We start from the raw sequence: 17,068 nt of genomic DNA on the forward strand, positions 1-17,068 counted from the left end.
TTTCCAATCCAGTTGGCTAAATCAAATACAAACCTGCACAATGGTTTGTTGCTTGAGTTTGAGTCATTGCATGTCTGTGACAGTTAGAAGAGATAAAATACAAATAAATATTTTTTTCTTCAGTAGCTGAATGTGGTGAGACCAGAGGCCAAGATAAAGACAAGTCAGAGTACAAATACTATCAAGTACAAGATGAGACCAAGACCACAGAAGAAACATCTTGAGTTCATAGTCAAATTGAGACTGAACTGGAGTTAACAAATTCAAATTGAGGGAACAACACAGTAGATCAGGGAACAGCACAGTGGTGCATGACTGAAGGTTACTTTCTTTCATAAATGAAAAACTGTTGAACGAATCAAGAGTGCTGCCCATGCTGTGTGAAAGAGAAGAGTACAGTTTACAGCTTACTGAAAAAATATAAACTGTTTCTTACATTTGTTGTGGGCGAATGAGAGTGGGGGTGAAGGATTAATGTATACTAGAGTGATGAAAGAAGTGTGCAGAGAAAAAGGACCCACTCATAGTTCAAAGCATCTACCCCATCTCTGAAATATCATTGCATGAACATGTATGGCTGCCAGTGCAAGTGTTTCACTAGTCTATATTGATGATGTGATTGCTGCCTGCAGCGATGGAATGAATTCTTAAATGCTCAGAAGTATCTTAGATACAGTCTCAAGCCTCAGTTGATGGTGCGTCACCTTCGAAAGCAACTATATATTTTTTCAGTGCCAGAAAGTGTGATGTTTTTAATTGCCAAATTACACTGAAAGGCACAAATCTCCTTTAACAGACAGGGACTAAACATGGACATTGCACACCCAGCAAGCCATTGCCATATGTGACCATAGGCTACATGGCCAAAAGTATGTGGACATCATACCATCACACCTATTTTAACTTGTTGCAGCTATACCAGCATCCACTCTTCTGGGAAATGCTTTCCACGAGCTTTTAGAGTGTGTTTGTGGGAATTTGTACCCATTCAGTGAAAAGAGCCTGTATGAGGTCAGGCTCTGATTTTGAATGAGAAGCCTTGCGGTGCTTGACCTCACAATGTTCTATTTTATGCTAAAGGTGTTTAGTGGGGTTGAGGTCAGGGCTCTGTGCAGGCCTCTGGAGTGTCTTCACTCTAAACATGTCAAACCATGTTTTTTGGATACAGTCATGCTAGAACAGGATCTTCCCCAACGTATAACTGTCTAAAATGTCTTTGAATGCTATAGCATTAACATTACCCTTCACTGAAACTAAGGGTCCTGGACAAACATTAAACACCGCCCCAAACCATTATGCCTCCTCAATCAAACATTACTGTTGGCGCTGTTCATTTGAGTAAGTAGCATTCTCCTGGTTTCCACCCAACCCATATTTAGCTGTAAACACAATGGCACAGATTCCTAAAATCCAGATTTACTATGATGTTAAGAGCTTTTTCCATTTATAAATAAGGATTACCGATGAGTTTTACAGCCTGCACAATGTGAGTTGTGGTCATGCATTTATTTTATTTTTAAAAGGACAGTACAGTCAGTCATGCAAAAAAATAACACAGTGATCATTTTCCAGTAAGCAGCCAAGGATTTCTGTAATCCTTACAAACATGTTTGGTCTCACATGCAACAAATTGCACATACACACACTCAGCTGATTAACAGATACTTCAAAGACGTGTTTTGATCTGTTCGGACGGAGCAGCATGGCATACTTCCCAACTGCTGTTGTAAGAGTACAGAGGAAAAAAGACTCGCTTGAGCAGAATTTCAGATTGCCAGAGGTAACAGGCACTGTATTTTTTCTTCCTGTGTCCAGTTTGATATTTGACTAGTTCTCTCTTGTATGTGGGCTTGGAATCCAAGTAAGTAATTTGACATGTTGAGATTCTAGTTACATTTTTGAATTGATTTTTTGCAAGCAGTTTAAGCTTCATAGTCAGAGTCATAATATTGTATTTACAATGAATTTTACAAATAAATTCAATTTACATATATGAAAATGACATTTTACTAAAAGTTAATTTTTTTACAAGTAATAAGGAGTTTATTTTTTTATAAATCTTACTCAAGTTTTATTTACTTGATTTTGATTATTACTTGTAAAATGTTAATGTTCATATGTGCAAATCAAATTTCTGAGATCAAGAATGAAATGTTTACTGGTTGAAAAATTATTTCTCACATGTGAAAGTGAATTCCTGAGAGAAGAAAAATAGAGAATAAAAGATAAAATGGCTCACTCTAGTAATTAGAATTTCAGCATGTCAGTTTAATTTGTAATTGTAACAAAAATACCACATTAAACTTCAGTTTGTTGGTAAAAAATATTATTCCATATAAATATTATTATAAACAATTTAAAGTTGAATTTTGAGTTGTTGTAATTCCATTTTCGTATTGCAAAAATGTTTTCTGATGAAAAAGAACCATTGTTTCTTCATTAAAAGTTAAAAGCATTTTTACCAAACAATTAACTATTATTTAAATTAGCTCTGTTTCTGAAAATGTTTGTTTTCTTTGTGTCTTTGCCTTTGTTTCTTTCATCGTATCCGTTGTTGCAGCCAACCAGAGCTTCACTTGGCATTGGTCTTTAATATGTATGACCTGATTTAAAAGTGATTTTAATTTACTGTGATTTAATAGACACTGGTGCACTAATCACTGGCAGAGTGACTTTATTAAGAGGTCTTATTTTGTCTGCCACACATTTCGACTTCCACTTTTCCACTTTTTTATGACTCTGGCCCAATATGTCAAACATATTCAGGATTAAAGTGTTAAATGACAAAATAATGAAATTTGATCTTTGCTGCCAGTGTGAACTTTGACATGCATTTAAAGTAAATACAGTTTGAAAATAGTAACACTTTAACTTTTGGGTATTTAAATTCTGTCCCTCAGTTCTCATTGGACTGAAATTGAGAAAGATGGGATTTTTGTAGGATGATACTGATAATATCAGAGTCATGTCCTTATTCATATTCAGATAATTGGTTAAAAATTATTGCCATTGGAGAGATATTTAGATTTAACCGTTATTTCAACCTGATATTTGATTATGTATTTTTTTGTATTGCAGAAGACATGACAAATATCAATTATCAGCCCTCAGTTCACACATTGGTGCACCTCTGTAAAGCTTGTCCAAATTTACAACTGTTGTAGGTGGAGCATGGATAGATCAGTCATTTCTGTAAACTTCTGTAAATTTCTGTAGTGTAAACAGACCCAGCTCAGCTCATGAAGGGTTTGATACTTAACAAATACATATGAGAACAGGCAAACACTGCAGGGATGATCAGCTGGTATAGTGTAGTGGATAACACTACTACCTCTATGCTGCAGACTGAGAGAGACTGCTAAAAGCCTTAAATGTAAAAGTAAATCCATCAATATATGTAACCTGGTAATAGTGACCTTGTATGCCCTAGTCACCCAGGAGAAGTGTGGTTTTAATGGCCACACACCCAATTCACATGCTTCAGCCCTTCTCTGCTGCACTTAGAATACCAGGTGTCACATGCACCACCTCTTTAGGTTGTATGAGTGTGTGCGCAATGTAAGTGCAGGACAAATGGAGCCCCTCAAAAGCAAGTGTTTCCAAGCTCGTCCAATCTTTCACTTTGACTTCCAGTGCCTCACAAATACTTTCTCCCAGCCTGACACCAAGCTCCATCAATTTGATCTGAGGCGCGTGCACTCTCCCAAATGAATAGATCAACTCTTGAAAGAAAAATGTTGCCAAAAGAAAAGGGAGTATGTGCACCAGATTACAGGGAGCAAACCGAGCTACATCTGGAATGACTGTAGGTCAATTGTTATGTAAATATGTGCTTTCAGAGTAAAGAAAGGAGGAAAGTCCAGTGTGTGTCTTGACTTGAAAATGAATGTTTTAGTGCAGCTTTTTTTTGTACTGATTTACTATTTCCAGGGTGCATACCATTGAACACTCTCTTAACTCAGAATCCTTGAAACATTTGAATCAGAATTAAATGATGAAGTGATTACTTTGATTTTTGTATAGCACGTTGTTGTGCCATTGTACTGAGTGCCCTCCAGGATTACTGGCATTCTTGGTAAAGAAAAGATAAAAAAAAGGCTGTGAAAAAAAAGTGTTGTGCTCTGAAAATACAAGAGAAATCAAATCTTTCAGTGAGGTTAAAATTTCAAAAAAACACATAATACAAAAGATGTTTCTCAAAACGTGTCAGTTACTGGCAGCTCTACGTTTTGTACTTTGTCCTTCCACCAAGATAACAGCACTGAATCCTCTTTGAAGATAACAACAATGAATCCGTTGCTGAATTGTAGGGCGAGAACTCTGAAAAAATTTCCCCTCTCCAGATCTCTTTAGAGTCTTTGGACTTGTGGCCTCTTCCTTTCAGCTCAGCCCGCAGGTTTAGAATGGGGTTCACATCAGGGGCTGGAAACGACCACTGAAGAAGTCAGAGGCTGCCTGAGTCAGATTTTGATCTAAAATTTCCTGGTAATTCATGGAGTCAAGAGTGCGCTGAATTTCACCCATCAAAACATTTCAGCTGAACGTGCACAAAAATGGCTCTTTCAGTTTTGGGCCAAAAGAGAAAAAAGGTTGAAAATGTTCACTGAAAAAAAAAACACGATTAAATTGCATTTCAATAACTTATTTAAGTGAAAATGAAAATGCAAAACATTGAAACAGTTTGAGCAGCAGCAGATCAATAGTGCAAGTATTTCACGTTTTCCGAGGAACATTAGGCAAGCAGTTTAGAATCTCTGTTCATGCCGAGTATCAGCATGTAACAGAGATACAACACTCACGCACTTCTACATTACAGCTTTGATACCACTTGAAAATATGACATCCTGCTTGATATGCATAAAACAGCAAAACGACAGAAGCAGAATGCTTTGCTAGCACAACACCACCATCTGTAGCCTGTACTTTTTGAAATGATGAAAAAAAAAAATATATATATATATATATATACATATATATATATATATATATATATATATATATATATATATATATATATATATATATATATATATATATATATATAAACCACAGTAAGAAAGTGCAAAATATGACTAAAAATGATGGAATTTACTGCCTTGGATGACCAACCATTGTCAAGGATGCTGGGTGTTGTGGCACATTCTCTAGCCTACACACTGTAATCATTTTTGTTTATTTAATGTAAATAGTTTTTATTTATTGTCAGTTCAGTTTTGTCCTATTTAAACAAATGTTATCAACAATAAAAGTGCATTTTCTTTGTTGGATAGTGTAGCGGGTAACGCCTCTGCCTTCTACACTGTAGACTGGGGTTCAATTCCCCGTTTGGACAAGCACCCAACACTATACCAATAAGAGTCCTTGGGCAAGACTCCTAACACTACTTGCGCCTACCTGTGTAAACTGAACAAACTGTAAGTCGCTCTGGATGAGTGTGTCAGCCAAGTGCCATAAATGTAAATGTAATTACCTTGTACTTTTAATGCGTAGTGCATTTATTCAGCATAAGTAAAACAGCAAATAAAAAAAGTACTTTTTTTGGTTTTTGGCCAGTTGTGTCCTGAGGTTCAACTTCAGGCAGGAATTTTCATTTTAGCGCATCAATAATTGAGTCATACCAGGTATTTAACATTCTGTCATAGTCGATATTAGGATCTTTGTTTATACAGCCTTTATCTCCCCTGACATGAGATCCCAGTTTGAAAGTATTGTTATGTTAGCAAAGTAGATGTTCTCATAGTTGGCATAGAGGTGGCGTGTGTTTGTAGTCTTAACCGAGAAACTGGGTGAACCAGTACGCGCAGCTTTCTTGTGAACCTTTTAACTCTTAAACCATCCTCCTCACTGGGAATGAGGACATAATATACTTGGATCCTCTTCCATGCAGGTTTATCACAGCTCCAGTTATTTGATGCCTCTTAATTGTCATTCTAATCGTGGAGATAAGTATTCTTAAGGTGACATTGCCTCATTTATGTTGGTAAACAACCTTTTGTGTCATTTTAGAGTGTTTAATTTCACACAATCTTTCTTTTGTTATTGAATGAGTAAGGTTTTTTTTTTTTTTTGTCACTGCATGTTGAAGCCCAGGGGGGTTGTGGGTGACCTCTTAAAGGTATTCCACCAATTTTGCAAGAAAATCTGCATAATTAAATCTTTGAGATGTAAACAAAGACCTTCAGGGTGTTTTTTAGAGAAAAAAAATAGTTGTTTACTGTGGCGGTAATAGGAACCAGGCATATGAACAGTTTAGTGACTCTAAAAGTTTGCTCAGATTGCTTTTGCACAAAATGGTTACAAATACACTGCCTAATGCTTGAGACCTTGATTTCTGATCATTTTGCAATATGGTTTTGTCCAAAAATGTGTTTTTTAAAATCCATTCATGGTAAAGAAGTATATGTAAGGCATTGTAAGGCAAACAAAATACAAAACTTATTTTCTTTTTTCTTAGCATCATTAACATAACTATATAAACTCAGAAAGAAACATGTCAGTTTATTGGTCATTTTAGATAGTAAAGAAAATGCCTCTATTTGCTTTGCAGATATCCTGACCCCTGGTTTGTCTTACCTCTACTGAAACTCTCTCAAAAGGGAAAGTTTCTCTAAAATAAACTTCATATTAATCCACTCTGAATTACTTTGTTTTAAGACTGGGCAGTATCAACATTTTCCATGCTTTAAAATCCTCTCCAGAAGTGAGTAGTACTGGTACTTCATTAAATAAATATTAAAAGAAATCTTTATAACAGCAGTTGATAAAGAGAGTTGCTGGTTAACATTAGCTTAACAAGCAAGATAGCAGTTCTTCTCATCACAGAACCACACAGAAGTTCTGTTCTGGCTGACTGAGACAGCACAGACACAGTTTTAGATGGTAGTGACTTAAATCTGGGTAAATTAATACTAGCAAATGCTGTTTGAGGGTGCACAATGAGAAATTAAACCTGGCACTGACCGGATCTTAAGCCTGCTTATATGTGTTTAGCAAACAGGCTTAAGATCCGGTCACTGCCATGCACCACATATATTATAGCTATCTATATTTTGCATTTACTATTGTATATTCATTTTGATTGCTGTGGTTTTAATTGTTTTGTTACGCGGTTTGTCAGAGGGGAATGAGTTCCCGTTTTGAGTCCTGGTTCCTATCAGGGCTTCTTCCTCTTACTCTTAGGGAGTTTTTCCTTCTCACTGTCACTCTTGGCTTCCTCATTTGAGGATTTTCTGTAAAATTGCTTCATGACAACAATTGTGGTAAAAGACTCTATGTATGGAAATCATGACTGGGCTTCACTTGGCTACAATTCAGGTTTACAGGTTCAATTCTGAACTGACAAAAGCATAGATGGTGATAACTTATGCCAGTGTCGAGTGCCTGCTGTTGGAGTGAGAGAAAGTCAAAATCAAAACCGTTCTCTGGTGTTTGGAGCCAACATTGAGCCAGGCATGCTCAGTCCTGGTCCTGGATATCTACCACCCTCTAGAATTTAAATCCAACAGATCTGGTTCTAGCATTCAGATGCCGATGAAAGCCTTTGTTACTTTGCTGAAATAGGTGTATTAAATTGTGGTAGATCACCAAGACCAAGATTGAGCACCCTGGCTTTAAGCTAATGACAGCTTATCAAAACAAAACTGCCACAAACCAGTGTATGGGCTCCACTTGAGCTAACTAATGTTCAAATTACATAAGCTTAGGAAATAAAGACTCATATGTGCAGACTTGAGTGACTGGTGATGGACTGACAGCTGAAATCTAACATATTTTGTAGTGTGTAGCTATTGGTTGTTACCACTGTCCTGCATAGATGTTCTTTTTTGGGGGGTTCCTAATGCTGGTTTAGTAACACAGCAAATGGAAAAGGAAACCATAACTGGTATACAGCCATGAAAAGTATTTGCCTCTACCATGGAGATTGACCGCATCTGTGAATCAGTTAGAGAGTACTTTATTTTTAAAATAAGAATGCATATTGAATGTGTTTCCATCTCTGTATTTTTCAGGCAAATCTTGCATACTAGAGGCCTGACACTAAAATGTGAAATTTGTTTATTTGACCATTTGCTAAACAGACGTTGAACAGAAATCATGTTTTCAGTGCATAATGAGCTGAAAAACAACAAAGCCCTTTTTTCATAGCTATTTTCCCTCGACTTTCTCAAGGGTGCCATTTATTCTGGAGGGCTACATTCTGTATTCATCATTTCTCACTTTTAAACTAAAGAAAAAAGTGTATTACCTGCAGTTTTTCATGTTCTTCACCAAAGCCTGACAACCTTTTGAATAGCCTTAATGATATTGAAATGGCTGTAGGGATAAGTCCTTGTATTTTACAGTGGATTCAAATGTAGAACTAGAGACATGGTGGCTAGCCAAGTGGTCTCCACACTCCCTCACCAATCGGCTTCTCTCTGTCCAGCTTGTGTGCTTGAAACTGTATTGATCAGAATTGTCAATAGCAGGAATGCTGGGAAAGAATGGCAGCACTTATAAAATTAATGATTGCATGCTGGGCCTACAACTCAGCTGCTTGGCAACAGTAATGAAAGAATTGATTGCAGTGTTAAGGGGGGGGGGGGGTTTGAAGAAAAAAAAATAGAAGCAAATATTTATTGACATAGCAGCAAGAGTTGCTTGAATAGAGACTTAACTGTTGTTATTGCTTGTGTGTATAATTTGTCTTTTTACTGTGCAAGTGTACAATGTAATGCCCAAACAGTATTCTTGTGTCAAAGGATCCATTATGACTGGAAAGCAATTCTTGGGTTCATCCTAAAGCTCACAAACTTCTAGAGCTGCAAAAATAAATCTTTTGATATTTGATTATTCATGTAAATGAATCAACTAATAATCAGCTAATCTGCTGTAAATGTGGCCTGCAAATGTGAAAAGCTGTAACAACAAAATGTTTGGCAGTATTCTGACAAATTAAGTTATTGTTTAAAGCTGTCTTTGAAAATGCTCCCAGACAATCTTCACATGTAAACGTTCAGCTATGATTGTTCTTTTTCTTATCTGCTTATATAGGTAGGACATTATAAATGGAATGCTTGTCACTTAACTTCAGATTCACATTAACTAACTCTAGATTTGGCATTCCTGTGAAAATGCTAATAAAAAGTCGACAAAAGAAATATTTGTTGCTGAATAATTGTTTCAGCCCTTCACGTTTCTCTTAGGGCTGGTGAGACAGGAACTCTCATTTTATCCTACTTTTCTGTAGCTCTCAGGTAGGAAACATAAGAGAACTGTCTGTCTCCATTCTATAACCTCTCATGTTTTATTCAGTGGCGTTTTGGGTTCAGTTGGACGGGTGATATTCGAGCCCTGAGTGTGGCAAATTGGATCTCTGCACATTATTGCTGAGTGGACAGTAACAGGAGGCATTGCTGTCCGGACTGAGAACCTGTAGGCAACGTATACAGTCGTTACAGTGCTTCACACTTTCCAGTGTGTTTTTGTCTGGCTCTTCCGCAACAGAACACACAAACACTTTGTGTTTACCTGGCATCCAATACACTCTATAATCCAGTGAGTGCTGTAGCATCCCGCCCACTCAAACAGCCCACAGAAGGACATGGTTATTCCTGCTTTGATACTACATTACTCTCATTAGCTGCATTTTGTCCTGTAACCGCTTTTCGGATGCTTTGACAAGCTAGCCACAGAATTCTACTTGGATCTGGCGACAGCATTTGAGGCGCTGCTTCTGTGGATTTTGGATTTAGTGCAGTCTCCAGTTTGCTGCAGCAGCGTAACGGCAGCACCAGGCCAAAGCCATCAGGAAAATAGAGCAAATATTGGCATCTTCTGAAATGGGTCACAGTTTATGAAAATATTTTTTTAAACTAAGGTTTGCTGGGATTTGGTGGGCATTAAACTATGTCAGTACTAGCTTGGCATTCTTTGTGGAACAGTTAAATTGACAATACAACTGATGACATTTTTGTGGCCCACATTGAACAGTATACAGGTTCTATTGTGCGATATACTGTGTGAGTATATAAGAGGCAATGCTGAGCCTTATAAATTGTTAGCGAGGTTTGATCTATCTAGCTTGGAGACACAGCTGTCAATCAAAATGCAATTTACCTTCCCATTCTCTTGAAGCCCAGACTTTTCGAGGATTTCAATGTAAACACGTCTGCCATTTGTTTGTCTTCACTTCTCCCTCAAGCTTTCTGGAGAGCTATAAATCACATGATGGAATATAGCGCCTTGTTTAATGTCTGACGTGTCAGGCTTTTCAGTAGAAGGAGCCAGGGCAGGAAGCACCAGAGAAAGGCAGGAGTCATAACAGAGGAAAACAGCTAGCATTCTGACATTGTCTGTGACAGATGTTTTCTCTGTCTTTCTCACCATTTCCTGAAAAGCTGAAGTGATCAGCTTCTGTATGTGAGATGGTTTGATATGAATTATATCACTGATCATGATTTTTATTTTTTTTTTATGGCTAAAGTGCACGAAAAAACAGCACTTCATTAGCTAAGTGAAAGCACCGACTCTTTACCTGGACATATAGTACTGTGCAAAAGACCACATTTCATTTATTTAATTTCCAGTCAAAATGACCATTAAGTGCAAGTTATTCATTTTTCGTACTCAAGTAATTGACATGTTACAGCTTACGTAATTGTATGCAGATATAGAAAACACATTCCATTTGCACTTGTGTTCAGTGTGGTCAAGATCTGTCTCTGACCATCTGTATGATTTGAGTGATCCAGTCATAGTCTGAAAATGTGTTTGCACTTCGCTTTTCATGCAGTCAAGTAAAGTATGAGTGTAGGCAGATCACCAAAAACACATGCTGACACAAGTAAACAGTCTCACAGGATGGTGAATAGGCTGGACACATGTCAACTGCATGTTAGTTGTGAATATTGACCATTTCTGGTATTCGTCCCTGCAAAAAAAAGCATGAGTAAGCAAAAACAGTTGCACGTCAAAACAGCAAGTACTGTCAGCATTTGAATTCAGTTTTGGTAAATTTCAATCATACACCCTTTTTTCAAGGACCCAGTTAAGAACTCTTTGATCATTGGATCTAATCAGTAGAAACCTAATGCTTTCATGGCCCTAGCTTATCTTAAACCATGTAGATGCTGCTAACTCCGCTTTGTTGCATAACTAAGTCAAGCGCTAGGCATTCTTTACTGAGTGTGTTGGGACACTGAGCAGTGCTTCTTGGCCAGTAGTTCAAAAAGCAACAGCCCAAGGCTTCATACACAAGAGAGATGAGTGCAGCCTTGAAGATTTGGCTTTGACCACATTTTGAGGAATAAGAACAAACATAATTTTTTTAAAAAATGCCTGAAAAAACATTTTGCATCACAATTCCAAGAGAGACACAGGCGCTGCATGGAAGTTAATAATGGAAACGCCTTCCATTATTGAAGGTGCAGTGTTAAGAATTTAAAACATGTCGCAAATCTAATGAGTATTGGTTTGATCTATTTTCATAAAGTTGTCAAATCCATGTCAGGGGAGCCCTAAAGCTTTGATGAGGAGTCAACTCTCCAGCTAATTAATTCAGAACATGGTGGTTTTTATGAAGGGATAATACTTCAAATATGACAGCAATGTAATGAGTTCAAGTAGGACATTTGCTTAGGAAGTGAAAGACGATATAGTCATCCGGGATTGGGGAGCAAGCCATTTGAATCTTAAATTACTGTGTTTTGCATGATATCAGGCAGCACTGCTGCTTGGGGAGAGAGGTATTTTTAATGTTTGTTTGAAGGACTGCCCTATGCCTGGTCCACATAGCAAGATCATCACAGCTGAGATGCCAGTATCCACTTGTGCAAAAGGAGTCAGAGTTACTTTAAGCCTTTCCACTGCTGCTTCAGCCAAAAAGAAACTGCTTAGTATTCATATTCTGCTTGCCAAATGCAACACTTCGTTCAGACAGATTTGACCTTCATGCTAACCTCTGGTGAACTCCTCAGCCTGCTACCCCTGTCTGCTGTCACCCAGTCTCCAGCTGCCTGTCTCCGGGGATTTAACCCTGGGGAAAGGGACAGGGAGCATTCCTGCAGTGTCCACAGGTGGCCCAGTAATCCTCTTACCTGACCTATTGAAGAGACACTCTGCTTTCCAGCTATGACTCTCCTACTGAAGGCGCTATGACATGGTACTGAAATGATACGCACCAATGATGTGAATATATAAAAGCCATTCATGTAGCATACCTTTCCATTCCTTAAAAGTTGATATTTGAATGCAGAAGAGACAGTGGTTGAAGTCCAAACTGAAATGGAATTGTTGATTTAAAATAATGCTATTAATTTTGTGCTAGAGGGGACTGTTTTGGGGGGTCTCTGTTGTTTGAAATTCTCAACCAAATGCCAAGCCGTTCTTGAGGTGAATCAATATGTAAAAAGCACACAGAATTACAGAAACAATAACTAAATATTACTATTTAAAAAAACTGTGAAGAAACCCTGTAATAAATCAGTAATCAAAAACTAGCCCGGAAATGGATGGCATGCCCACAAATGGAGGAGTTTAAGTATCTCGGGGTCTTGTTCACGAGTGACGGGAACAGAGATCGTGAGATCGGCCGCAGGCTGGGACAGGCGGCAGCAGTAATGTGGTCACTGTACCGGACTGTAGTGGTGAAGAGGGAGCTGAGCCAAAAGGCAAAGCTGTCTGTTTACCGGTCGATCTACATCCCGACCCTCACCTGTGGTCATGAGCTGTGGGTAATGACTGAAAGAACGAAATCGCGAATATAAGCGGCGGAAATGAGCTTTCTTCGTCGGGTGGCGGGCTACACGCTATGTGGAGGAGCTCAGAGTAGAGCTGCTACTCCTCCACATTGAGAGGAGCCAGCTGAGGTGGTTCTGGCATCTGATCCGGATGCCCCCTGGATGCCTCCCAGTGGGGGTGTTCCAGGCACAGCATACCGGGACGAGACCCTGGGGTCATCCTAGGACCCGCTGGAGGGATTATATCTCCAAGTTGGCCTGGGAGCAGCTTGGGGTCCCCGGGAATGAGCTGGAGGAAGTTGCGGGGGACAGGGTCATCTGGGATTCTCTGCTCTCTCAACTGCTACCGCGACCCTATCTGGACTAGCGGTCAACGATGATGATGATAATCAAAAACTGTCAGCATTTGAATTTAGTTTTATTGCACACGTTTTGTTTTTGTAAGCCAATGAATGTGTCTTCAACAGAATATGACTTACTTAATAAATAAGCCAAGTAAACGGAAGTGAGAGAGTATTTGAGGAAAAACAGTATCGAAAAAACCTAGAAATCCTCCAAATTGTACATGTAACTGACTAAATATATCTTTCTGAATACAGCATGATTTGCAGTGACATACTAAACAACGGTTGCCTTGGCTTAGACAGCTACAGTTAAACCAGTTCGTGATCTGGCAGTGTTTGCTGTGCCTTACAAGACATGCTGTGGACATAGCATTTGTAAATGTCCCGCCAAGACCAGTCGTGTAGAAATGGATCCTCAGGGGAGCGTGGGCTTCAGTCTTTCGAGCTTTTATTACAGATACACAATTATGAGAGTCTGGCATGTTTCACTGAGCAGAGTGCCCTGAGAATCCTTCTCATACAAGCTTCTAACAGAAGATTTATTTTTCCAATGCTGTTTGCTGATAAATGAGGAATCACAGGGTTAAGTATTGATAATTGGCCACAGAAGATTGGGGCCATATAAAAGAAAACATTTGAGTAAGGAGAGATGCTCTAATGGCCCCTTAGTGTCTGGGCACTAGGCTGGCATTGGCCCTAATTGGATTTTCCACATGCTGCTAATCTTGCCTTGGCACGCTCTGATTGACAGTGAGCAGATGGGCATCCCCTTTCCAAGGCTGATGGTCTCTTCCACCTCCTGTTCGTGCACACTCACATACATGCATACACACTAGGACACACGCTCCCTGTCCCATGGCTCACCCAGTCCATTGGTGCTCCCCCAACAATGCCAAACCACTCTGTCAAAAATGGCTCCACTGCCCCCATGAGAACCCTTTCATCTCATATGCACACATATTTCCGACAGTATTTTCCCTTGGCACCCCCAGTTACAGAGCCTATTATTGGTCAGTCTGGCTTCTTTACCAATTACGCAAGCGTCGCCATCAGTTGCCCACTACTGGTCCCGCTCACACGTCCTGTTTTCCGCTCATCCCAGCACTTTCCCTGATCCACGGCACTTAGCAGGCAGCGTTCTGGTTTGTGGAGGAAAGGAACCGATTAGCACACGCTGCGATGTGGAAGCCAAATCACATGGACCCAAGATTAATGTATCCCACCACTCTTGCCCTCAACTTATTTTCCATCATAAGTATTCATTAGCCCCCCCCTTGTACACCACCACCCCTTTCACTACTCTATCTCCCTGATCCCACCATGTGCTGGGAGCAGAGGGGTGGGACTAGTGCTACGCTGGTAATGATTATTTTATGGAAAGCGCAGAGACAACAGTAGGGAACCCCAAAAGTTGCCAAGAGTTCTCCCAGGACAGACAAGAGCTGGGTGTTTTGGACTTTTTCATTTGAAGTTCTTTCGTCCTCTGGGTAAGAAGAGCTTAAGCTTGAAAAGCACTGAGACTGAGGAAAGCAGGGCTGGTGTATTTTTTTTTTCATTATTTCAAGATATTTTACAAACTTGCTCTTCAATTATTAAACACACTTTGCTCAAATCTTGTTTTCAGGCTTTTGAACGCTGCCGCATGTTGAGCCTCACTTGTATCTCTTCCCTTTGGAGATTGTCATGTTTGTACATGCTAATTTCCAGCATAGAGGCTGTTTTAAAAATGTGCAACTAATCTTAGCCTCTTTACAGATAATCCAGTTTCTCCATCAGAGGTTTTGTTGTTATTGTTTTGATGTTAAGAACGACATCATTTGTAATCAAACACAATTTCAGTGCTAATGTTGACATCTTTGAAATGAATGCAGAACATGTATTCAGGAAGGGAAATATTTTATGGCATTGCTTGTGTTTAGATTTAGGGAAGATTGATCAGAGTCTTTCTCCTGTTTTTCGCAGGAATCATCCACCAGATGAAAGGAGATTATGAAACAGCTTTGAAACTGCACAAAACTCATCTCTCCATTGCCCAGGAGCTGAATGACTACGCTGCCCAGGGCAGAGCCTACGGCAACATGGGCAATGCTTACAATGCTCTTGGTGCCTTTGACCAGGCTGTGCGGTATCACCGACAAGAGCTGCAGATCTCCATGGAGGTCAATGATCGTGCCTCACAGGCCTCCACTCATGGTAATCTGGCTGTGGCCTACCAGGCCCTGGGAGCACATGACCGTGCCCTGCAGCACTATCAGAACCACTTGAACATTGCCCGCGAGCTCCGTGACATCCAGAGTGAGGCCCGAGCCCTGGGAAACCTGGGGAACTTCCACTGCTCACGGGGAGAGTTCCCACAAGCTGTGCCCTATTACGAGCAGTACCTGCGGCTCTCCCCCGACTTGCAGGACATGGAGAGTGAGGGCAAGATTTGTCACAACCTAGGCTATGCACATTATTGCCTGGGCAGTTTCCAGGAAGCGGTCAAGTACTATGAGCAGGACCTGGCTCTGGCCAAGGATCTACATGATAAGTTGAGTCAAGCCAAAGCCTACTGCAACCTAGGCCTGGCCTTTAAAGCCTTGGGTGACTACAACAAGGCTGAAGAGTGCCAGAAGTACCTTTTATCTTTGGCCCAATCTCTTAACAATTCACAGGCCAGGTTCCGTGCTCTGGGAAACTTAGGTGACATCTTTCTCTGCAAGAAGGATGTGCCTGGTGCTGTGAAGTTTTATGAGCAACAACTGGCGCTAGCGCATCAAGTCAAGGAACGTAAAATGGAGGCCAATGCCTATGCTGCTTTAGGTGCTGCATACCGGATGCTGCAGAAATACGACAAGGCCCTTGGATACCATACACAAGAGTTGGAAGTTTACCAGGAGCTGGGGGACATCCAAGGCGAGTGCCAGGCCCATGGGCATCTTGCGGCTGTCTACATGTCACTAGGCAAGTACAGCATGGCCTTTAAGTGCTATGAGGAGCAGCTGGAGCTGGGCCAACGGCTAAAAGACCCCAGTGTGGAGGCCCAGGTCTATGGGAACATGGGCATCACCAAGATGAACATGGGTGTGATGGAGGATGCGATTGGCTACTTTGAGCAGCAGTTGGCCATGCTGCAGCAGCTCAGCGGCAATGAGGCAGTGCTGGATCGCGGCCGTGCCTATGGCAACCTGGGAGACTGCTATGATTCACTAGGTGACTATGAGGAAGCCATCAAATACTACGACCAGTACCTATCAGTGGCACAGAGCCTTAATCACATGCAGGACCAAGAGAAAGCCTACAGGGGACTGGGAAATGGACACAGGTAAAATGGGCTGTTTGTTACATGTCAGAGTCATGTGCATTAATTAGGGCGATTAATCTCAGAATTTCATATAGTTGATCGCAATTAATATTTTTTTTTTAATCTGTGTAAATGTTATAAAAAAACAAGGATTTTAAGTGACATGTTACAATTAAAATGGTAAACACATTTTATGCTAAATGTACTTATGTTAAAAACTGCTGGGACAAGAGTTTTATTCACTCACATACTAGGCAGTAATACTGAACCTACAAAACACAAAATTTAATTTGTAATAGATTAGGGAGCTGTAGTCTCAAATATAAGACATGTAGTCACATACTATGGTGTCTCAGTTCAGAGATGTGTAACGAAAATAAAAAACTAAATAAAACTTCAAATGTGCTGAAGTTGTATTCAGTCACAGCCTGTAGGACTTCACAGTACTGGGCAAACAAAAATACAAAAAAATTGGACTTAATTAAAGACATGTAGTGTCATACCACAGTGCTACAGCATTATGCAGCCTGATAATCCGTTAATAATCTGAATAATAGCTCAATCGGAATAGAATACGTCCATGTAAATACCTGTGTAGTCCGATTGAGGCCATTCTGAATACAATTTCTATCCGATTGAACGAGGTGGGTAAACCTCTAAATAGTCCATTAAATAGAAGAATAATATCGAATCCGATTATGTTCCAATCAGAACGTCTAAAT

The 17,068-nt window shown here is 39.9% G+C and overlaps 1 protein-coding gene across 3 annotated transcripts in view; it reads left to right on the forward strand.

Moving 5' to 3' along the window:
- Positions 1 to 17,068, forward strand: part of ttc28 (tetratricopeptide repeat domain 28) — a 248,625-nt gene that overhangs the window by 177,952 nt on the left and 53,605 nt on the right. For all 3 annotated transcript variants that reach the window (XM_017693688.2, XM_017693689.2, XM_017693690.2), the window contains one exon: positions 15,026 to 16,367. In XM_017693688.2, coding sequence (XP_017549177.1) covers positions 15,026 to 16,367 — 1,342 coding nt within the window. The remainder of the gene's footprint in view (positions 1 to 15,025; positions 16,368 to 17,068) is intronic.

This window comes from Pygocentrus nattereri, chromosome 18, assembly GCF_015220715.1.
Source record: "Pygocentrus nattereri isolate fPygNat1 chromosome 18, fPygNat1.pri, whole genome shotgun sequence".
Lineage (NCBI taxonomy): Eukaryota > Metazoa > Chordata > Actinopteri > Characiformes > Serrasalmidae > Pygocentrus > Pygocentrus nattereri.